Raw genomic sequence first — 24,079 nt, 5'->3', positions numbered from 1 at the left:
CAAATCAAAATACAAATTTGAATGGCAATAGAGCAGAGACAATACATACATAATTAAATCAAACATTGGGACTCTATCACATCAAAATGGACCCTATTTACAGGACTATTTACAGAGATATGTTCTTTAATGAATAAAACATTGGCATTACAGCTTTCATAAATCATTCAAACAAGTAAAACAATGTAAAAGTTACAATGTATCTTGTTTGTACCATCAATGTGTCGAAAGGCCTTCACATATTAAACAGTCTTAGCCACATTTTTGCAAATAATGCTTATTGGTTTGTGTTTTTCTGTTTGTTTTATTATGGGTTAGCAGTAAACTTGGTCCAAAGGTGTACAATGTGATAGAGGAGGAGAAACTGTAGCAATCTTTCTAAATCTAAATTATTTTATCATTAGAAACTTCTCCTACCAACTTTGTTTTCCGCATTATGTTACTATGACTTTCAATACAAACAAAAATTATTTTCAGATTGTTGATTTCCCGTCTTATGTAGACCGTAACTCTGAATGTGACTTGAACTATTTAAAAAACTCACGCACACTGTATTTATAAATCTTACCCTTAACTTCCTTCCACAGCAACATGTTATTTTTCTTGATTGTTACTCAGATTCTTCAGCAAGTATCCAACAAATGACAAGCTTTTAAAAAATAATTAGAAATAGATGTGTAGCCCTACGTCTTCCAAGACTTAGACCCTGAAAATATTGGCATTTCACTGTGTAAGCTTTTTGGAATGAGACTGAACGGCTATTGTTTTATAGCAGAGAATAAATGGAGTGTAAATTTGACAGGCCTGCCAAGCGGAACAAAGTTTATGATGCGGCTAAGAAACATAACTAGAATTCCTTATTCCAATCAAGGCATACACCATTACATTTCTCAGACGATCCCTTTAGATTTCAAGATAATAGTGAAAGATTTTCAACTTTTTTTTTTGCATTTAGCATTACATGTTTCTGCCAAATGGTAAATATTAGACTTGGACCAGGCTTTATGGGGCTCTGATGTCCTTGGATAAGGCTGCAGCCGAAAAACCTCAGAGTATCACTTAGAGACACTAACTTGGTACAAAACAAACCCTGCAGCTCCTAAAACTACTGTATTTCTGAATGAGGTTTGGCACTGTGGTTATTTTCACAGATATGATTAAATAGGTTAGCATATGAAAAACTATTAGTGCCTTTTTGTTTTAAGTCTGTTTTTACAGCTATGGCCTTAAGCTCTACAGATACAGAATAAAAGGTAATGAGTGGGATTACATGATAAGTACATTGACTCAGCAATAACCTTGCACCAGAGGCAGATCCATGGGTAGCAAAAGGGATGGCCAGGGTCCCCCTTGAAATTCGATTGGCCACTCCAGGGGCCGCTTTTTTTTGCCTTTTCAGAGGCAGGACGTGTTAAAACCAACTATTTGGGCAGTGTTGCAACAGGCTGCCGGTAGCTTCGTTACAATTTGGAATTTATTTTATTTTGTTAGTGCTTTAAATTGTGACACAAACGTCTTCTTTTTCAAACGTTAAAGAATGGAGTTAAAACGGTTTAAATGTGGCCACTCTGTTGTGTTTCTTTGAAAGTTAGAAACATACACAGGAATTTGACATCTTTTTGATAGTTTAATGTTAATAGTAGATATAGGTTGATATGAAAAGTGGAGACAGAGACGGTAAATAAAAGCTATTCTGAGTTTATGAGAGGATTTAACAGTACCTGCGAAAACAGGAAGTGGTTATAAATCTCTGTCAATCTGGGACTTCCTGTCAATCCATCATTTTTCATGCCATTGTCAGGTTGAATCTGCTGCCAGAACAAATTAAAAACACAGGATTACAAGGGTATTTAAACCAACGAAAGATATGTTACAATAGCTCATGCATAGGGTTAAATATTTCTTAAAAGCGAGATCCTTAAAGCAGGTACTGACGGTGTTGAACACGTGTTAAAAGACAAGCTATTGTAGAAGTTTCATCTTCAGCCAAGGTTGCCTCCTCCAGAGCAGTTACAAAGAGGCCATGGTTAGACAGTGCTCTGAGGTTGAACGGCTGTTTGACTTAGATTCTGCCTAAAGTCTGATGAGACGATGGTAAAGGGGAAACCCATTGTGAAACAGCCTATTCTCTTATGATATGTTTCAGGGGCATATATGTATGTGGTCTCCATGGTGGGAACGGTGTGAACGAGTGAATGTGACAGTGGGAAGAGAGTCTAAGGAGGGGTCTGCGGTGTTGGAAAAAAAAAACCTCAGCCATCCAGCGTTCACCGCAGCCTGTTAACAGAAACCTCATGAGCAAGCCAGCATCTCTACCGTCTATCCTCCCGCTGTTCATCCCCCCTCCTCCCTTAGATCTCCCCCCTATTCCTCCCATGTGTTTTTGGAGAAGAGCTCAACCAGAGAAGCAGTACAGGGCTTCCAGCTCTGTGGCGGCAGGCTAACTTCAAGCTCCACAGACAATCATCATAGTTACTGTCTGTCGGCTGGAAAGAGGCAGGCCACCTCTGTTTGGTTTGGTCGCAAAGGGGAAGGACGGGGAGAAATTAAATGGAACACACACACACACAATCAAATACATCTTTTCAAGAGCAAAAAGTGGTTTCTTGAAGGGTCAAAACAGTTAGTGGGTCTCAGTTTTAATGAAACATAGTTCACACTATTTGCAGATGATGTGGTTTTGTTCGTCACATTAAATTTGCAGAATTTGCAAATGCATACTTTTTCTGACCGAGTCATTTAAATTATGAGCCCTCTAATTGCTGCAGTAAGTCGCTTACCTTTTCATTTTGTTGCTTCCTCTCCTCAGGGTCTTCCTAACTACAGCACATATGCAGGTCTGCACAGTAATCAGATTCCCATCAAGGTTTGTCCCTCCAAGCTAACTCTCCTATGTCAGCCCAGCAGTCTCCAATCTCTGTCCAGACTCTGATTTCTCACTTTCCTTTCTGGAATAGAGCGAAACCCTCATCTTGAGCTTTTTCTTTTGTCCAACAGCCTCAGAGCCTGCTGAACTTTCAACTCTGCTTTCCAACAGCGGTTATTCCCCTCTTTCCTGTACTCTTGGACACTCAGCCTTTCCATTTCCTTACTCATTTATTTGTCTTTCTCCTTCTCTCTCTGCTCTTTTGCTGCTGTCTTTATACTTCCTGTCCACGCTGCACTTCTTGCGTCTCAGATGGTCTTCCCTCGTTATGACCATGGCTTCCTCTCTGGAGAGCAGTCGAGCAGCTTTCAGAGACGCTTTCTGAAGGTAGACCTCAACCAAGGCATGTGTGCACCTCTTAACATATTAACCAAACTGTCCTTTTTGTGTTCTAACAGGCGTGCACATCTCTCTTCTTTGTCACCTTTCACGTTTCTTTAACATGCTGAATTTTTTATTTTGGGTTCATTTTTTGCAGAGTTTTTATGTGTGACGGCATGTCGGGGGAAATTATTGTTACAGAAGTTCCAAAGCGTCCCAAAAATTAGGAAATCTTGGAAGAGGAACCACACACATTTAGAAAAGCTTGACAAATGTGTGCCCCCCTACACAGAGAATAGAAGAGCTTTGTCTGTGACAGTTTCATTCGAGCCTGAGCTTAACAGAGACAAAATAATTATCAGTAAAAGGAAACAAGTCTCCATGAAAGGGGTTGCTGTTCCATGTTGCCTACCGCATGAAAGCTAACCATAATCCACCACATGTCCGTAGGACTTATTGGCGCAGAGGAAGTGTCACCATTTGACTGTAGAGCATGCGCTGTCCCCCATCCCCTACAGTGCAAAGACTTTGAGGATGTTAATGGTTTCTATTTGGCACAAACATGAGGGTGGAATTCATCAGAGAGAGACATGTTCTAAGTTACATTTAAATAGAGCTAATGAAAGAATCTTTAAAAGATGTTGACACTTTGTGAAGCCTTTGTGAAGCCTTAAACCTCCTTAAAACAGACAATGTTGTCCAAAATGAAAGCGTTCACATGTATTGGAGCACACTTTTAGCATGGTCTTTTATAGGTTTTTATCATTCTCTAGACCATAAACTTTTTATTTTGATTGACTGAGAGCATACAAAAAAAAACCTTGTAAACCCTATGCAGTCCTGAAAAACTACCTGTAGACAGATTAAGCAGCTTTCTGGTGAGCATCAAGCAGCTCAAGAGCAGAAACCAAGTTCAATTGAAAGTAATTTTTAGAATTGGCTGGAAAATAAACACTGTGAAAAAAGTGCTCCCTGCCATTTGTGTGTACCAACTTCTAAAGCCAACAAGTGGTGCAACAATCAATGACAGAACTTTGTTTTGTCTGAAATCCCTACCCATACATATAGGCTACAGGACCAAATCAGCATAGAGATGAAAGGTAACACTTTGTCCCTCAGCGCCATATCTACGCAAACCACAAGTTCCACACAGGAGCTTTAATATTTGGTATAGCTCAAAGTGAAGGTGTCAAATGTTGAAAAAAAGATAACACCCAACTTTTAAAGTTTTGATCGGATTGAAAAATTAAGACAACCAAAAAGATATTTGTTCAGCCTTAATAAAATAAGTCCATATATTGTTGCTTTTTCATGACTAAAATCCACTTTTTTTCTCATGGGCTTTTGCTTTTTTCAACAGGGTGACCAAGGCCAAGCTGGACCAGCTGGTCCTCCCGGCCCGCCAGGTCCCCCTGGTCCCAGAGGCCCTCCTGGGAACACAGGCAAGGATGGACCGCGTGGCCCTGCTGGAGAGCCGGTAAGAGCTTCTCTTCTTGCACCACAATAACAAATGTATATTGTACACCCACTACACAATATAACAAAGAGTTTGGTCTAGACCTGCTCTGTCTTGAGATCACATTTGACAGAAATCGGTGCTATACAAATAAAAAGTGATTGATTGATTGATATACAAAACTATTCACATGCATACCCCCACACACACATCCGCACACCCAGTTACTGTTATTCTCCTCCTCATCCATTATTCTCGCTCCGCTTAATGTTACACCACAAAGAATCCAGTCACTTAAAACACCTCAGTCATCAGAGGCTGCTGTTACCCTCATTGTGTTGACCTGATTGTGTTCAACCGCAGGGTGTGACAGATTGCAAAAAATGTTCTGTGTGTCTGTGTGTATATTAATTTTAAACATCCATTATGGGGCAAAAGGGCCCGTGCAGTAAATTGCAGTGAACCCATATTCTCATTCTTCCGGGTCTGCCAGTGAGCTGTGGCTTACCTAAAAACTCCCAGAATAGCAACTCTACTCCTGCTCATCTGTTTTGTGTAAGAAATCGACCACAAAGATCTCCATCACGCCCCCTTTCTCCCACCCTCCTAGCACCGCTGTGTCGCCATGAACCCCTGAAACAGATATGGTACTGCAGCGAGTTCATGGGCAGTTTGCTGGCCTCACCAAAACAATAGTTGTGCTCCACGCCTGAGGCAGTTAATGTTTCTCAACATTTCTGTTTCCCAGAGTTCTGCTTATATGCAGTAGCTGCTGAAAGCTGTGGTTGAAGAATGGAAGAGGGAGAAAGGTAATTTTTGTTTCTGCAAAGCAAGGAATTAATGCTCTGTTACCCTCAACTGGCACAGGAGAGCAACCGGGATTCAAGTGAAATATGTTGGTTTCACTCAGCTTTTGCAGAACAGACACAAAAAGAAAACCAGAACAAATCAGGCACTGACTAAAACCAGACGGGTCTAACAGAGGGGCCCGTCCTGTAACCTTGTCGATTTTCAAATATATTCTCTGAGTCTGAGTTGATCAAAAGGCATTACAAAACCCAAACAGCAAAACAAAGCAGAGTGCCGCTAAGAGCCGATCCATGTTGTGGGCAGATGTGTGAGAGGGCTAACCAAGAGAAAGTGAACAATCCTGCATGCCAGCTTGGGTGTCCCTGGTCATTTGTGTGTCTAAAGAGGGAAATAAATGAATGACAGCTCAATCAATGCATAGAGTTAGTCTCTCTCTCTGCTGTTGGGCAAAAAACTACTGATGTATTTGTGTGAAATAACATTTGAACATTCTTGACATATCTATTTCAGCATACCTCAGATGAGGAAATCTTTTTCAGTAAATTTACTATCGTTTAAAATTGGAAGGGTATCTGACATCTGAACTGGTCTTCATCCATCCTTATTCTGCTCGTAGGATAAAAGAAGTGCTAAAAATTATTTGCAACGGTGATTTGTATCCCGCTGCCTTGGAGGGAAGATCAAAAGACAAGGAGGAGGTAAGATGGGTGAGAAAAAAAGGTTAAAGGCTGCCGGAGCATCTGAGGATGGAAATAAAAGAGTAGCACCGAGCAGAGAAGAAGATCTGGATGATAGTTTGTGTTTGCTGGCAGCGAGCGAAAAGAAGAAAAGCAGCTGGGAAAGCTCTCAAAAGCTGCACGTTATTGTAAAATATGAGGATAGAGCGGAAGGCTGATAACCTCCAATTGATATAATTTATTACAGTGCTCTCAAGGATCGGGCAAACACCAAAGCTGATGAGTGTGTGAGGCTCTTGCACAAGATCCCACTCAGCTCTGCCATGCATGACTTCATAGCAGATGTTTAGCTGCTGCGAGTGCACGTCCACCTGGCCCTCACAAACAGCCAAAATAAGTCTGTTTACCTAAAAAAGCCAAATGTCCAGGTGCTTGAAAGAGGACGCAGATAAATCTTTCAGTGTCTGGGTTTCAGGAGAGCCGGGGCTTGTTGCCCCATACAGATCATACAGTTAGTTCTGGCCAGGGCTCCATAGGAATCTCCCACTACCGTATTTGCAAAAAAAAGCTTTTTGGGTGGCAATTTTAATGAAAATTTTGTCGGGACCAAGACATACCCGAGATCGGAGAGCTCCGAGACTGAGACAAGACCAAGACATCTAGGGATCGAGACCGAGTCAAGACCAAGTCCAAGGCAGGGCAAGACCAAGACAAGACCAAGATCAAAAATATCACCAAAAATCCTCATCTTGCATGCACAGGGTGTGTCACTCACTTAGAGTAAAACACTGGGAGGGTTGCGGCCATAACCGGCAGATAAAAATCAAATGAGGAATAAATTGAAGGTATTCGTTCTTTTAGAAAGGGGTGATTTCCTTCAAATCATGATAAAAATGTGGAAAAATAGCCTTTCAGTGGTGGTCTTGACCGGTCTTGAGTTAAAATCCCAGTCCGAGACCGAGACAAGACAGAGTAGAAATGTGATAGATTCCGAGACAAGACCAAGATCTTCAAAGTACAAGACCAATTTTGAGTACTACAACACTATGAAGATCAGTCTTTACTGTGTGGCGTGTGACCCAGGAGTAACCTGGCTGTCGTGCTTTGCAGTAAATTGTTATCAACATTAACAAACGCTGCCAGACTGGATTGTAGTTAAAACAGCTCCTTTGTCGATCTCTTCAGTGCAACAATGTGAATAGAAGGCCATAACCACAGAAATCTATATGAAAACACAACTTGCAGTGACTTAAAAACTCGACTTTCGTCAGCTTTTGCAGCACAGCGACACCTACAGAACAGTAATAGAAAAAATCCATTTAGATGGCTCTGACATTGTGAATTAATCTCTTACATCTAGGAAACTGCGGCAATCTTTTCAACAACCAATTGCGCCAATTTGCTACGTCTGCATATGTGCAGGAGTTACTGAGGGACTTGCCAATGCGCATAAAACAACTGGTAATGTGTTGAATGTTTCCCAGCCCCTTAAAACTAGACGTGAACGTGGCGCTGGTGGCACAGTGGTTAGTGCCAAATGTAAGGCCGAGGTTCTTGTCATAACTTGTTCAACACTGACATCTAGTGGTCCAAGTGTTCACCTGTTTGAAAGAAACCTACCCGTTGTTCAGAATATAACAACTTGGTGTTTTTCCTCTGTCCTCAGGGTTTTCCCGGTCAAGATGGTCTTGAGGTGAGTGTACTTAAAAGGATAAAGTCTACACCACAAGCAATCTTGTTATAAATTCTGAAGTACTTTGTTAAAGCTGTGAGGAGGATTTTTCTGGCTTCTGAAAATAATTGCAACCAATATTTTTCTTCCTCAGGGGTCACAGGGATTACCAGGAAAGCCGGTAAGATCAATAATAAAGTAACCACCTTGACTCAACGTATTTTTCTTAATTTTCCTTACGCTGTCTTGTCCTATTCAAAGTAACATGTGACCAAAAGTTTGTCATTTTGATGTTGACTGACATTATGATCTGACAGGGAGAAGATGGTGAACCGGGCTACCCAGGACCACAGGGCCCTCCAGGACTAAAGGTAAAAATAGCTCTCCAGTTCTTCGTATCTTCATCCTAATTGTTTCATTTCTTCCTCTTTTCATGAGTTTCTTGAATGTGTATTGAAATAGGGCGAGCAAGGTACAGGGGGAAAAGGAGAGAGAGGCATGGATGGACTCCCAGGACTAAAGGTAGAAGACCACGTTTAATTTTGAAAAACAACATGCACAAAATTATTTGTAATTTCCTTATTTTTTTAAATGTTCAGGCATTTGAAAAAAAAAAAAATCCTCTGTATTGTCTGTGGAAGTTTTACCATCACATGTTATATCTGTGTACGTTACAGGGAGACAAAGGGGAGATAGGAGATCAAGGACTGCAGGGACTGCAGGGACCCATGGTGTGTAAATGACCCAATATGAGAGCACTCCAAAGTCTTTAGTTCCTATACATAAAATATTCATGATTAAATTATCGTTGAAATCCGTTGTTGTATTATTTATTTTCTGCCACAGGGTTATACTGGTGAAAAAGGTTCCTCAGACATCATTGACTTTAACGGGAAGCTTCTAGATGCGATCCAGGTGAGTGACAATAAAGTTTGAATAAGATCAGATTTATGGATGTGTCATATATATTTGATCAAGGATTAATAACTGAATCTCAAGTCAGACATCAAGAAAAACTTGAAACTACGAAACTGAACTGGTCACCATATTTTTCCTAACAGGCAATCAACAGCATCAGCGTTTCGGTAATCTGCTGTTGTATCTGCATGGTTTTGGTGGTGTGATCAGTAACTAACATGCAGACGACACAGACCTGCATAAGCACACACCCTGGGCGTATCCACACCTTGCTTTCGCTTGTGGATGTGTGTGTATTTCTTGAAGTATTAGATGTCACTCTACAGCCCACATTTAAGAGATTTTCTGAATTTCCCTGGTTCAGACTCACTTTGGTATTCATTTGGGATGAAACGGACAGCTACAGCAAATAAAGTCCAGCTGTGCTGCTCTATCAGATAACACAAAGCCTTAAGAAACATGCTTAATCATGCAGAAAAATCAGCAGCCTTTGTTTTATTGGCCGGAGTGTGTTTTCATGCCATGTTTCAAATTTGCCTCTCAAAATACATGCCTGTAACTCACTATAGGGCAGCATGGTGTTTTTGTGTTGTTGCACATAACTAAATGAGTGCACAATGGGGATGCATGAACAAGATGGCAGGGGACCCCTTGCACCGTCGCCACAGTTTCAGGTTCATATTCCCCTCTTTATACACGGACCCTTTGATTCTTCCATGTGCCGTGCTACATGCTAATAACAGATGGCTGTCTCTGCAGTGGAGGGTGTTTTTCATTAAAAACCACTATGTATGCTATCTGAAATGGGCTCCCCATGCAAGGCTGTAGACAGCAGCGTGAGACAGTTACAAAGAAGTTGGTGAAAACATGAACCTGAGATTTTATCAGAAGTCTCATGCCAGCATGGATTAGTTGGCACTGAATCACACGCAAGCTGTGGGTTTGAGTTTTATCTATGCAGCAGGGTAATGCTCATCACCCAGCCTGTGTTAAGATGCGTTCACTTGTTTGTGTTAAAAACTCTATTAGTTTTATTTCAGTTGAAGAAGGAGGCAATGACGAAATTTGGTTGCTGAAATGAGTAATTTTTTTTACGGGTAATTTCCGTCATTTTACAACATTTTATATAATTATGTGCATGAGTAACCATCGCTTTCCAATGATGGAATATCTCACATCAAACGGCTGTTCGTAAACATCTTGTGGTTTCCATGGTTTAAATGGGAGACCAAACAAAGTGGTAGAAATTGGAAAAGGGGCGAGGATCAGCATGTTCACCTCTGGGAGGCAACATGGGTTCCTTTTTTTATTGCTTCAAGATGGCCGAGGACTTCAGAGGTAGAAGAAACAAGTGTAACATTGTGGATGTAGAGGTTAAGGAGTGTGATTTAAGACGCTGTCATTCTTCAGCCAGCATGGACGGCAGCATGGGATGGATATAGTATGCCACAAAGTTGCATGAATGTTTGGCTCCTCCTCGATTTGTGCAGCCGTCTCGTCCTCTGTGCCAGACTATTGTGTTGTAAAGACCTCAAACAGCACAATAATTGTAAGGTAAAATTACTTCAAGTTGCATGTAATCAGCAAACAGAATGAACGATGGAGCTATGTTTACTGTCAGCCCTGCTCTGTGAAATCCATCAGTCTTGTTGTTTCCTTTTGGGTTGGCCCATCTTCAAGCCTCCTCTGTGAGATTCCAGTTTTTTTTCCATGATTGTGATAAACAGAATCAACAGCCATGTTTATACAAAATGTCTCTGTGACCGTGTGAAAATTGCAGATGTATTCCAAGCGGTTTAAATCAGTGTTTTTAGTTTAATACTTGATTTTATGACCGCTTGTATGGAAAAGGGTTCGTTCACATTACCGAACTCCCCATGAATAGTCTCCATCGCTGTCTAAGTTCATTCTTACAGTTTCTTACAGGCTATCATTTTGGGCCAATAAAGCAGAAAAAAAATTCTGAAAAGCCACTGCGAGCTTTCTGCTTTTCAAATGATGGAGCTAAAAAGCCAGATATCCAGATAGCATAAGCTGGACGCAAACAAGACTTGAAAAGGATCATAATGTTACTCTATGCTGCTTGATGTGCAAATCTTCATATCTAGGTGATGATGTACCGGTGATGTGTCATATAGTGTTTATACTGCTCCAAGTGGACAAAATCAGCTATTGCAGGTGCAAGATGAATTCACTGTTAAACAGTATGAGATTAGACGGTACATAGACTTAGGTTTGTATAAATCACTCAGTTTCAGTTTCTCTGTTGCTCTCTCTTTTTAGGGCCAACCAGGACCACCTGGACCCCCAGGCCGCCCAGGGGAGAAGGTAAGGGGGTCTCTCATTGCTAATGTACTGCCAACACCAACTAACAGGTTAACTTAAAAACTAAGTAGATGTTAAATCATGACTGAGTGATTATTTTGCTCTCTGCCAGGGCGAGCTTGGTTTACCTGGGCCAGCAGGAGTTGATGGGGAGAAGGTACGATTAGAAAGCCTGATGAAATGTCCAATACTAATGCTTTATTTATGTGTGGTTCTTTCATTCCACTATACCTTTAAATGCAGAAAATAACCTCTCTTTTCAATTCTTTAACCCCAGGGACATAAAGGGGACATGGGTGAGGCCGGACCACCTGGCGAGAGGGCAGAGAAGGGGGAGATGGGGCTCTCTGGGCCTGCTGTAAGTTGAGACAGTAAACAAGTTTCTCTGATATACAAACAGTATAGAAGTGAATAAATAGCTGGGAGTTAACGCTTTTCTCTCTGTTGGTAAGGGTCTGGATGGACATAAAGGAGAGAAAGGCGACTGCAGAATGGAAGACAACCTGGTCAGTGTGATGCACAAACTTCATTCAACATTTACTCATGTGAATCATTGCAGACAACAACCTTAAAAGCCATGTCAGCAATTTCTTATGTTTGAGCCTTCATTGTAGATTTTTTAAACCCTTTTTTTTTTTTTTGCATATCACAGCCAGATTCCCACAGTTTTCCATTTGGTTTGGGTGTGAGTTGCAAACATTGGACTCATTAATTATCTTAGTTTGGGTTTTGTATTGAGGCAATGCAGACATTAAAAATAAATCTGAATTTTAAATACGTTGATCGGTAAAAATGTGAACAGTCTTTGTTCCAGTTATTTGGTTTTAAACTGTTTTTTTAAGGAATGATATATGATATAAAAATTTCCAGAAAAAGCTTTCAGTCCTTGCTTGACTCTTGTTATTTCCATGATGCTCAGGTTCAGATGATTTCCCAGCCAGGCCCACCTGGCCCGCCCGGCCCACCTGGAGTACCTGGGTCCCCTGGATCCACGGTGAGTCCTTCTTTCACAATCTACATCCCGACAGAAACCTTTCAAATTAACTAAAATCTTTACAACTGCAGCTTTCACACTCATTGTGCACAATGTATTTCAGGGGCTACATGGGATGCCTGGTCCAAAGGTAAGACTGCAATGCATTACAGAATGTGTTGGAGGTTATGACATGTTGTTTGGTGCTCAGGGTTCATGTGTTCTTGTGCAGGGTGAGCCTGGATACGGGATGAGAGGAGACAAAGGAGAGACTGGCGGTCCTGGACCCAAAGTGAGTAACATCAACCCTTTATTATTGTTATAAAACATGTTAAATGTGCACAGTGATAATAATGTACTTTCACTTCAGGGATTAGACGGCCTAAAGGGCTCTTCCGGGTTAGTGGGTCTTCCAGGTGCAAAGGGAGAAAAGGTAAGCTCCCCATCACCTCACTCACGTGTTTACTACATCTTTGGAATAAAACAGACATCCTGATTTATGCGCATTGATTTGTGTTTGCAGGGCAGACCAGGGGAGCCTGGACTAGATGTGAGTTTATTAGCTCTTCATGTCGTTAAAATGATTTGGAATTTAGATTCATTTTCAACCCATATTCAGTGGTCAGCTTCTTTCTGACCAGTTTGTGATTTTATGTCCAGGGTTTCCCGGGTCTTATGGGGGATAAAGGTGACCGAGGAGAACGAGGGGACAAGGTTGGTGCTTAGCATAGTAACAAAATGTAACTAATCCAGGGGAATACAACCAATACGATATCTTTAATCTGCTCTTTAAACAAAGCTCTCTTTAGACTTTCCAGTGGTTGTTATGCACACAGATGTTTGTTTTGTCTAGTCTCTATTCAGTAAGAACCATTTAATAATTGTTTGTGTGTGCCGTTCTCTTTGTGGTTAGGGTGACAGGGGAGGAGTAGGAAAAAGAGGTCTGAAGGGCCAGAAAGGAGAGCAGGGTCCTCCAGGACTAGACCAACCCTGTCCTGTGGTATGTCAGCCACAGCTACACACACACACACACACACACACACACACATTTGAACACACACAGAGTAAAATACTATAAATTAGAACTGATTTTCTTCTTAACTTTCCTGTCACCTTTTGAACACCTGTTATTCCCCTGCTCTCTGCTCTCTGCTGTCTTTCTCTCTGTTTTCCTCCCTCACGCTGTGAATGTGTAACTGGTTGTTGCTACAGGGTTGTGATGAGACTAAAGGTCTGTCTGAGAAGGCAGGGCTTTCTTCCCCTCCACCTCCTCCTATTCCTCCTTCTGGCCCTGAGGCCCCCTGTCCTGTGGTAGAGTATTTCTTCCTCCTTCCTCTTCACTATCTATTACTTCACTCTCATACGACGGATGGCTACACAAATTGAAACACCATTAACAGGCAGCAACAATGGCCCTGGCGGTCTGACCTCTAACCTCTCTAATCTATCTAATCAGGTTTTATTTTCTTACCTTTTTATGTAAGGATTTAAGTTTCTAGGCTCTATGCTAAGCTAAGCTAACTGAGTGCTTGCTATAGACTTATTTTAAACTGTATCTGTTTGAGTTTTCTGTTCTACTGCAGATGTTGTCTTTGATATTGTGTCATTTGGATTGTAATAATAATAATAATAATAATAAATTAGATTTATATAGCGCTTTTCTAAATACTCAAAGACGCTTTGACAGGTAACAACAATTCTTTTAAATGTGTCTGATTCATACTGTAAGTCTGATTAGAATTCAGTATGATTGTAGTGTTGATGTTGTCCGTGTATAGTTTCATTATGTTTGCTCCTGCTGCTAAATAAATTCCCCCTTGTGGGACAATGAAGGGAATCTCATTCTGAATCAGAACAAATTAAAGGGTTAGTATCAATCTTACCATCAAATAAAACATTCTTAGAATGACCGTAATGATTTAGTTAGGAGTCCCATAACAAAGAATCACATGAGAAGAGCATTACTTGGAAGGTTTTTTTTTAACCCTTCTTGCTTTTTCTGTTTGGTTTGGATTTTATTCTTCATTACCCGACCACTGCCTTTGCTTTTTTTTTTCCGTTTGCTGGTACGGATTGCGCATCATTATTACATCTGTCACTAAAATCCAAGTCACCAGGATGAGGAGTTGTATGTTTGTCTGAGCGTGCATCACATTACAGTTCCTTGTTATTAACTTTCTGCTGCTGTTCTCGGTCTGCAGGGACAGGATGGGCTGCCCATACCTGGCTGCTGGCACAAGGTGAGAAGTGTTCTTTCTTTTCTAAGCACAATCGTAACTAATGCAATAGTTGTGAATATGAGACAGCAACTTGGACAGTCATGGAATCGTGATTTTTTTAAATCTGAAATGAAAGAATTTACTGAACTCATGGCTTAGCATTGAAGGAATTTCTCGACTTTGATATAAAACAGTGTCAATTTGTAGATATGTTACAGAGTGTGAGCTTGTAAATGTAAGGCGTGTGTATTTTAAGATAATGTGTTGATTTTTTACTTGATATGCTACTAAAAATGCATCTGTACTCTTCTTTGTTTTGCAGTGATGACTAACCAGCAGCATGGAATCTGTACATATTGATAGGGTATATATTGCAATTGAATACTACACCAACAACCAGCTCCCCTTTTCCCCCCAATTTTCATAAAACTTTTTATATAATATATTGAGATTTTTTTTAACAAGGACATTTTTGAGTCGACAGTATTACAAAAAAAAATCATCTGAAGAGAGCCAGTGTTGTGGTGAAGGCAGCCAAGGTTTTGAGGAGAAAAAACTGAACTGGCAGTGGGACTCTTACTTTGAAGGACAGTCCAGATTACATTGTTGTAGTGCCTTGACTGTCTAGCTGCCTTACTAACAAAGCCTGACTCACTGCCTGATTGTAATCATAAACGCTGTTTGGATACGACAGTGTGTGCAGTCTCACAGGTGGATGGATGCTTTGGTGGATGGACAGATCTCTTGTTGCTGTTGAGAGGTGTGGGTCAGTGCTCTCTTCTCCTCTCTCTGTTTTCTAAAAAAGGAGGAAATGGCGAGGCAGAAGCTCAAACGGAAGCGTCTCTCTCAGCCCTGAAGGGATGCGTGGTTCTGATGGAGAAAGGACTTATTAAAAAAGCAGAGAGTACGGGGGGGGGGGGCAGATTGGCCTCCTTGAAGCAGAGCGGGCTATGTTCTGCCCTGGTGTCATACTGAACACTCAGATCCTGTGCTATTGAAACTCTCCAGGAGGGGGCGACAGAGAACACTGCATTTCCACCTTAACCTGAGAAGAGGCGACACAACTGTGGCTAAGACAAGGTCATATGGGAGTCATTGACGTCACTGGCACATAAAGAAGGATTTACTGCACGGAACATGTAGTGGTGATCTCTTGTAAGGCTCTTTTGTTAAGTTTTTGACTAAGTAATGCATGATCATAACAAGGCACTGTGTTATTTAGCATCCAGACAGCTTGTATGACTTGTGGTCTGTCTTTGAAACTCTAAATGACATTTCATTTACAACAAGTATTCATTACCAGTCTTTCTATTTGAACAAGCCACTCAGAAAAGCCAGTAAGTCTACCTGTGTATGGCTCACATTTGTGGCAGTTGTGACTTTTTGTTTCATTTTGATATTTTTTAGCGACTTTTGTCCAGGTACATTTTGCATTCCTGTGCATAGCTTTGAAGGAACCATTTACAGTATTCATGATTGTTACAGTTGCCTTGACAAATAACTGCATATCAGTGTAGTTTCTTTATCATTTTCAGTGTAACTGAAGCTTTTTGAATGATCTTTCTTCTTTAATCACTGATGAAAATGTGTTTTATTGCTGTTTCCTGATTCTCTGGACAACAGTGTGACTTCTTGCTGCTGACGTAAATGTGTGTTTGTTTGATATTTTTGAATCGATAGTCATTTGGACTGAAGGACTAACAGACTAAAGAATGAAATTTGAATCAATTGTCAACACAATTGTTGTTTTTTTCATAGGTTAATAACTCATTTTATTCAGTGATTTAACTTTACACAATGGTTTGAACTGTCAGTTATGCTGCATTTTGTGTTTGTGCTTTTTTATTATCGCATTTCAGTGATTTCGATCAGATAAATACTATAGGTCTGTTTCAGTCACTTATTTTTCTCAGATGGGATAATATCTTGGTGCTTAAATACTTTTAATACTTGTAATGTATCTGCTTTGGATCTACTCTGCATAGTGATATGCAACATCGGACACATGTCCACAGATACAAGCGCATCATTTTTTTAAAGAACTACTAAATGAACAGATTTCTACTTTCAAACATTCAGCTTTATGTCTAGAACACAGCGATAAAAACAATACCCATAAATAAAAAAATTGTGGTTATTTATGGACTTCTGTTTATTGTCCTTTGACATTTGTAGTCATTTTACACAATTACATTACAGTTACCATTTCTATTACATTTAGAAATGAACTCGTTCAATATCACTTCAGGTTTATACAACACATGACTGACAAGAAATTGTTTGCAACATTTTAATTGTCGGCCTGCATATTATTAAACATGTAAAAATGTTTGTTTTTCTTAACCCTCAACATACACTCTTTGGAGCATTTGAAATTTCAAACAGGGTCAGTATTGTTGGGGGGTTTGTTTTTTTAAAGTCGGACTTCAAGTCAGACACAATGCTCAAATTTTCAGAGGAACACTATTGACATGTGATTGAAATTGAAAAAAATGTCAAGGGTTAATGTGTTGGAAGAATGATGGTGTGTTGGTTTGAATTATGAGGAACATTGGTAACTCTAAATTCCTCGTTTTAATTAAATATATCTTCTAGCTGACCTGTTAACTGGCTGACTTTAACCTGCAACAATCAGAGTAGCTCAAAAACTACAATGAGTTACATATAAACTCTTAAAAACTTTATACTTTTTTCAAATTTCACAAAGTTGAATAACTGACATCACACAAACAATTTCCATACCGAGTGAGATAAATATAATGTGAAATCTTTCCAAAAATTAAACTACATCACATCCCTCATTTTTGTGTTTATAGATATTCTTAAATTGCTCACTTTAAACACAAACTCCGTACCATTAAGCTACAAAAGAAGATCTTAGAAATGATATGAATGAATTTTTTTCTGTAGCCTAATAGATACTGTTTTACGCTTTATTTCACTGAGAGCTGATGGCTATCTGACACTTAACATTATTACATGTGGTTATTTCTTTTCCAGATTCTATCAGTTACAGTTTTAACAGCTAAATGGAGACCGTAAATGTCTCTTTGTCAAATTACAGTTTGTTATTTTGGCAAGTCATATATAACAGTATTAGCTTGGCTTATGAGAATGTTGTTTTTTCGGTTGTGTATTTGGTTGTAAAAGAATTAAGCTATTTTTCTAATTGTCTAAAAATGTATAACATGAAATCTGGTCATCTAAACATGTGGAATGAAATAAACTCCAGTTTTGTTGTTGTCCATTAAATCATAATCATGTAAAGTTATTCAGTTTCATTCTTTGACCACTTATAATGCCTCTTACTGTATGTGCCTAAAACATACAAGTGTGTAATTCTTTGAGAAATATCTTATTTTTCAAATAAGTGGAATGAATTTGTTCAAAGAGAGAGAAAAGCAAATGAATGAAATGAATCAGACACATATCATAAACAGGTCTGGCCATGTAAGACCAATATACACATGTAGAAAAAGCAGAGGCCAATACACAGTAAAGGAACGAACCATATAGAAGAAAATATTGTTCTGTAATGTACAAGTTCAATGAGTTCACTTAATGATACATGTGAAAAAGCAGCTTTTCCTTTAAAAGGTTAAAAGTAAGTATTGTGTATAGTCTGTTCACTTGCTTAAATAACACAGCAGATCGGGTTTAATAAATTAACCCAAATACTAAGAATCAATAGCAATAGCCCTGCCAGGTTCAACATCTTAGCTTAGCATGTAGGTGTGTACTTTTGGGAAGTCCAAAAGCTATAAAATCTGCTGTCTAGCCACCATGGATATTGGTACCAAATGTTTTCCCAATCCTTCCAGTGCACCTTGTAAATTCTCACTAAAAGTCAAAACTATTATCCTGCCAGACAGAAAATCAGGGAATAATTGAAATCAATGGATATGTTTATGCTCAGGGGGCCACAGATGTTAAGTCTCTGCCACCTTCTGTTGCTGTGGGACTCTGACATACAACAAAATATAAAAAGAAAAAGAAAAGCATTTCAACACCTTCACTCTGATCAATACAACAGCTGAAAGTTTCTTCTCCTACAAGTGTTGATGGAGGTATCTTTGTTTGGTTAGGAAACCTGACTCCAATGAGCAAAAAAAGGACCGATTTAAGTCTGTTATCCTTTCAGCCAATGATGTATGTTCTAAATTATACTAATTTCAGCAAACAAATACAGAAAAAATTTTCACAAATGGTTCTTATATAACCTCCATTGTCACAGCTACTGAGCTTATTGTTTTAAAGACAAAACAACAGGTTACATCATTGGTTGCAATGTGGATGAAAACACTTGAACAAAGACAGATGACGTTGCTTGAATTATTTAAAGCAAACCTGAATATACATTTTAAATTAAAGATATAGGCTCACTAGTTTTAAATTTGACAAGAAAATAAATCAACATTTGTGAAAGTATTTATCAATCATTTAAACGAAATGCTTTATGATTTACACATAGACTTTCTCTGTCATAGAGTAAGACATGGAAGAAAACCCCAATTTGAATATATAACTGCTCAAATATAAAGAACTGGGTCATTGTCAGCTGGTGTAAAAGAGCCCAAGCTCAAATATGTCAGTGTTACTTGTAGAGACTGCCTTAATGACTGACTTTTGGTTAGAAAAGTACCAAAAAAAAAGTCCTAATCCTTTACAGACTGAGATAATGGGTATTTTATGTCATGAAACCATGGCGTGAAATGTGGATTCTTTTGTCTAAACAGTTGTAATATTTATTTTGTACACTATATCCATTGAATTGCTCATAAGATGATGCTTTAATAAAGCTTTCATATTTATTAGTATGGTCCTGCCTCTCCATAAGATGGTAAATTCTTCAAGAAATGCATTTCTGAGTGTAAGATTTCTTTTACATTAGGAACAAGTTATTCGGAAATTGCGGGATAGATAAGCCAGCGTTAAGTCCACATTTCCCAGAATGCTTTGCGGGCGGCTGACCTCTCTTAGTTTTTGCATCCGGGGTTGAGCTTCCTTTTCCTCTGTGCCTGGTGCGATGAGGACCTAGGTTTTTCGGGACCTCTGAGAAATCCGAATCCATCCTTGTAAAAGGCACCACCGAACTTCGCCAAAATGACCGAGCAGATGACAGTGAGGGGTACCCTGAAGGGCCACAATGGATGGGTCACCCAGATCGCCACTACGCCCCAGTATCCCGACATGATTCTGTCGGCGTCCCGAGGTGAGGCTTCCCCGCCGGCTCTGCCAACATGGCTACATTAGCATTGGTCGGCTAGTTGGTGCTCTACTGTAACGGGAAAAACAGATTACCGTGCTGGTGTGAGGATGTATAAAAGACACGATAGCTGTCTCAAACTCATGTTATAGCCTTTTAATACAGGTTATTTAACAACTGCGTAATGTTCACGGATAGACTCCGGTCTGCCAAGCTAACTAGCTAGCTAGCTACTATCTGTCGTCATGAGTATTTCATTCACAGGTTCCCACACTGCAGTTGTGACACGTGTAATATCATGAAAAAGTGCAACCAATATGGTCGCCGCGTGTGTGAATGTGTGCACCTGTTAACTATCCCCTACTTACCCAGCAAAGTTGACGTATGTGACAGCTTCCGTTACAGGCCCCAGCACAATGATGGTAACACATGCTTTTGAGTCCCAACAGACTCAAAGATTAAAAACCCGCTTGTGTTGTGTTTTCAGACAAGACCATCATCATGTGGAAGCTGACCCGTGATGAAACCAACTATGGCATCCCCCAGCGCTCTTTGCAGGGCCACTCTCACTTTGTCAGTGATGTTGTCATCTCCTCAGATGGACAGTTTGCTCTGTCAGGCTCATGGGACAAGTCCCTCCGTCTGTGGGACCTCACCACGTAAGTGTGGGAATAGAAGCGAACTCGAGAGTCCGGAAAGCCGATGTGTTAATCTAGGTGTGAAACAGGAGTTTAAGTGAACAGGGATACTGCTGTAGAACTTCAGAGCCTGTTGATAGTTGTGGGAAAGCAAAGAGTTAGAAAAAGAAAAGACAAAAGTAGCAGTGTTGCCCATCCTTGAAATGAGAGTCAAACTACACCCATTCTGAGTATAGCCCTTTACTGAACCGTAAACTTAATTGACAAATATTTTTCTATCACATTTAAAGGTTCCGTTACTCAATAGAAATGCAGAAAGTTAACCTTTTTAAATAAATAAAAAACATCACCTTGTATGCAACTTTAGATTATTAAAGCCACGAACTGGCCTTTTTGTGCAGGGGTAAAAATTAAATTTAAAAGAAACTTTAAATCAGTTTGGAGCTCTGCTTGGTTTGGTGGAGCCGAGTATATAAAGAAGTGATAAGAAGTATTTGATGAGTGGTGTCAGTTCTCAAAGTTAAAAAGGTGACTGACTCGAGGTCTTAGTCTTTTAGAATATTTGTAGAGACCAGACATGTTTAATTTAAGTATAAAACTGTTCTCAAAGAGATCAAACTAAGATTTGATTTGAGAAGTCTTTTGTTTGCCGAAAGTGTCTGCACAGTTTAATAGAGAGAACAAGTGAGCACATAGTGATATTATCTGTGGCTTTGTTAAAGATTTGTGTAATTCATAGTGTTTACGACAATTCTTGTCAAATTAAATGTTGACAAAAGTCTAATTTGTCTCATACCACAAGCCAAAATTCTCTAGCTTTACTATCAACCTGTTGAACGCACTTTGGAAGCTCTCTGCTCCAAAACACATCAAACACGGCCGTTGTTACTGATGGTCTTTTCTGCCAATCTGTGATGGATCAATACATTGTAGTAGCAATAAAGTTGAAGCAGGACATGATTGAGTGAGCTTAACCCCCAGTGATAGATAAAGCAGCCGAATCACAATGTCTTAAATTTTTTCCATGTTGCTGGAAGATCACAGAATCATAGTTTTGTATTATTTTATTGCTCGTTCTTGTCAACCCTTCATAGAAATTTGAGACTGTAGTGTCGAAAACTTGTCAGGTAGTGACCATTTAGTGTCATCAGAATCAGCTATAGTCACACACTACTCAGTACTTACACACTCAGGGGATTTGTCTTGAATGAAAACAAGTACGACATTAAATATATAAGCAAAGTTACTAATATATACAAAGCTAAAAAATATAATGGTGCAGTGGTGAGTAGTTCAAAAACGCTGAGATGAACATGATAATAAATATGTAACAGATGATTAATTTACATGGAGAGTTTTTAGTCATTAACTGACTTAATGGGTGTTAGAAATGGACCTCAAGATCTTCCTTTACTGCCTCCATAAGCCATCATACAGAGTTTACGGCTGCCTTGGAGTACTTTTGCAGTGATCAGTTAAATTTAAAAAGACATAGTTTATTTAAGACTGCTCACTGTAAGTGTTTCAAAGCTCTAACCTTTATAGAAGTAATGGTCCTTGAAATGCTCATGCTAACCTTAACATATTTTCTTATGTGCAACAGTTTTTCTCATCTAAAATGTTTGGTGTAATGTCTCCCCAGTGGCTGCACCACCCGGAGATTTGATGGCCACTTGAAGGATGTTTTGAGTGTGGCCTTCTCCGCTGATAACCGCCAGATCGTGTCTGGCTCCCGGGATAAGACCATCAAGCTGTGGAATACTTTGGGAGTCTGCAAGTACACCATCCAGGTGAGGCTCCACCTGAAGTTGTCTCGTGGGTAGCAATCAGGGGAACCTGATGTTCAGAGTGAAATAGCTTTCCGATGCTCTAAAAACAAAGTTGAAACTCTGCAACCAAAAACAAAACTGCCCTCAAATTAGGAGTTATCTTAAATTGTGTAAACTGGACAAACATATTTACAATACTGTTTTTCTCATCTTTATTTCCAGCAAATTTTGACTTCATAACATTATGTAGTCCCCTTTATGAACCTGTATATATAATCAGTGTGCGAGAAATGTAGCTCTACTTGTCTGATCAGTTGGTAGAGAGGTCATCTGACAATTTAGAGAAACCTATAATTCACTGGTGTGGGATAAGCAGAGACTCTTTTCCTCAAATTGCAGGACGAGGGTCATTCTGAGTGGGCATCCTGCGTGCGCTTCTCACCCAACAGCAGCAACCCCATTATTGTCTCCTGCGGCTGGGACAAGGTGGTCAAGGTAAGAAATCAAAGTTACTTTAAGTTACATGTTAAACATAATTTCAAACTGACTTGAAACTTGAGCTTAAAAATGAGTTTCTTGAGTTGTTTTTAAATTTCAAAACATGCATATATTTTCTACCCTTAGTGCTGATTAGAATGTTTGTCAATGAAGCCTTACCTCAATTATCCGTTGAAAATATCTTAATACTTAATGTGACATAGTCTAACCATCCTGTGCTGCTAGGTTTGGAACCTTGCAAACTGCAAGCTGAAGACCAACCATATCGGCCACACTGGCTACCTGAACACAGTGACAGTCTCACCCGATGGCTCCCTGTGTGCATCTGGAGGAAAGGTATAAACATTTATGTTTTAGACTGCTGTGGAACTGTTTTGAGATAATTCTTTATATAATCTGAAGCTAATATGAGTCAATGTTGCAGGCTTCAACAGTGATGAAAACATATAAAGCATCTGTTTAACATTGATGATAAAGAGGCTGTTTCTGAGTGTTGCCTGCACTTAAATATGTCAGTGTTTGATTTTATAAAAATTAGTAGGAAACAAAGTTTTTTGCTACTACACATTTAAATGTCTTAGAAAGGAGCTATATGTGGAACTTTAACTACAAATACGGTTATCGTTGTGCTTCCTTTTTTGTCCAGGACGGTCAGGCCATGCTGTGGGACCTGAATGAGGGCAAGCACCTCTACACCCTGGACAGTGGTGACACCATCAATGCACTCTGCTTCAGCCCCAACCGTTACTGGCTGTGTGCCGCCACTGGCCCCAGTATCAAGATCTGGGTAAAAAACTGTTCCTTAATATCCAATGATTGGCATATGCTGCTAAAAGATAGTTCAGAGTGCGGTGATGAAACTTCCAATGCCAACTGTATTATTTGATGATAAAGAGGCTGTTTCTGAGCTCTAACCTGGACCAGATGTTTTTTGTGTTTAGTTGTGGCTTTATTAACAACTTCAATTGTGCTTTTTCTTCTCCTTAACTGTTGCTGATTGTACTGCCTTTATTGTTTCTTACGTAGGATCTGGAGGGCAAGATCATTGTGGATGAGCTGAGACAGGAAGTGATCAGCACAAATAGCAAGGCTGAACCTCCCCAGTGTACTTGTCTGGCATGGTCTGCTGATGGACAGGTATAATACATGGCTATGTAGGACCTTTTCAGTACATGTGTGACCAGTTGGTGATTATGTTTTGTAATCCCCAGTGATTATAACCATTCACATTTAACACTGATGTCCAATGATGACATACCTGCAAATATGAGGGGAACTAAAAACATGAATACTTACTTTAAATTGTTCTTAATATTGGACTAAATTATCAGATATTTGTTAATTAGTGGGTTTTGCAGTAATGTACAATTTCCATTTTTTACAGACCCTGTTTGCTGGCTACACTGACAACCTGATCAGAGTGTGGCAGGTCACCATTGGAACTCGATAAGAACGTTTCATCAGAGCAACTTTGAATAAAAGACTGTTTGAAAAGAACATCTGTGCTCTCTGTTTCAACCATTTCTGATATCAATGATAAGAATACTTCCGTTAAGAAAACAATGAAAATAAGAAGGGGAAGCATTTCTAAGTTTAGATATGACAAAGTACACATATTTGGCATGCACTAAAATGATTGTTCAATGTGGAATTTGCTAATCTCAGAAAAGC

The 24,079-nt window shown here is 39.6% G+C and overlaps 2 protein-coding genes across 2 annotated transcripts in view; both read left to right on the top strand.

Annotated features, from left to right (window-relative positions):
- The window catches only part of col23a1a (collagen type XXIII alpha 1 chain a), a 124,403-nt gene extending 106,835 nt beyond the window's left edge, over positions 1 to 17,568 (top strand). The window contains 23 exon segments of the mRNA XM_061047875.1: positions 3,179 to 3,253; positions 4,608 to 4,724; positions 7,857 to 7,883; positions 8,017 to 8,043; positions 8,180 to 8,233; positions 8,325 to 8,384; positions 8,540 to 8,593; positions 8,709 to 8,777; positions 8,924 to 8,947; positions 11,064 to 11,108; positions 11,218 to 11,262; positions 11,383 to 11,463; positions 11,558 to 11,611; positions 12,025 to 12,099; positions 12,203 to 12,229; positions 12,311 to 12,370; positions 12,449 to 12,511; positions 12,602 to 12,628; positions 12,739 to 12,792; positions 12,992 to 13,078; positions 13,291 to 13,389; positions 14,280 to 14,318; positions 15,103 to 17,568. Coding sequence (XP_060903858.1) covers positions 3,179 to 3,253; positions 4,608 to 4,724; positions 7,857 to 7,883; positions 8,017 to 8,043; positions 8,180 to 8,233; positions 8,325 to 8,384; positions 8,540 to 8,593; positions 8,709 to 8,777; positions 8,924 to 8,947; positions 11,064 to 11,108; positions 11,218 to 11,262; positions 11,383 to 11,463; positions 11,558 to 11,611; positions 12,025 to 12,099; positions 12,203 to 12,229; positions 12,311 to 12,370; positions 12,449 to 12,511; positions 12,602 to 12,628; positions 12,739 to 12,792; positions 12,992 to 13,078; positions 13,291 to 13,389; positions 14,280 to 14,318; positions 15,103 to 15,153 — 1,314 coding nt within the window. The 3' untranslated portion in view covers positions 15,154 to 17,568.
- A 1,728-nt stretch (positions 17,569 to 19,296) lies between these two features.
- rack1 (receptor for activated C kinase 1) lies at positions 19,297 to 23,905 on the top strand. Its single transcript, XM_061047873.1, has 8 exons — positions 19,297 to 19,509; positions 19,991 to 20,162; positions 21,784 to 21,931; positions 22,310 to 22,405; positions 22,634 to 22,744; positions 23,055 to 23,195; positions 23,435 to 23,545; positions 23,793 to 23,905. The coding sequence occupies exons 1-8, from the start codon at positions 19,401 to 19,403 to the stop codon at positions 23,856 to 23,858; spliced, it is 954 nt and encodes a 317-aa protein (XP_060903856.1). The 5' UTR covers positions 19,297 to 19,400; the 3' UTR covers positions 23,859 to 23,905.
- The last annotated feature ends 174 nt before the right edge of the window (positions 23,906 to 24,079 follow it).

The sequence above is a fragment of the Labrus mixtus genome, chromosome 10 (genome assembly GCF_963584025.1).
Source record: "Labrus mixtus chromosome 10, fLabMix1.1, whole genome shotgun sequence".
NCBI classification, from domain to species: domain Eukaryota; kingdom Metazoa; phylum Chordata; class Actinopteri; order Labriformes; family Labridae; genus Labrus; species Labrus mixtus.
This window is presented reverse-complemented; position numbering and strand designations above follow the sequence as displayed.

Excerpts from the sequence above, each read along its gene's own strand:
- rack1 (XM_061047873.1), top strand. The coding sequence starts at position 19,401 with ATGACCGAGCAGATGACAGTGAGGGGTACCCTGAAGGGCCACAATGGA. Across the intron at positions 19,510-19,990 it reads GATTCTGTCGGCGTCCCGAG|ACAAGACCATCATCATGTGG; the intron begins GTGAGGCTTCCC and ends TTGTGTTTTCAG. Across the intron at positions 23,546-23,792 it reads CATGGTCTGCTGATGGACAG|ACCCTGTTTGCTGGCTACAC; the intron begins GTATAATACATG and ends CATTTTTTACAG.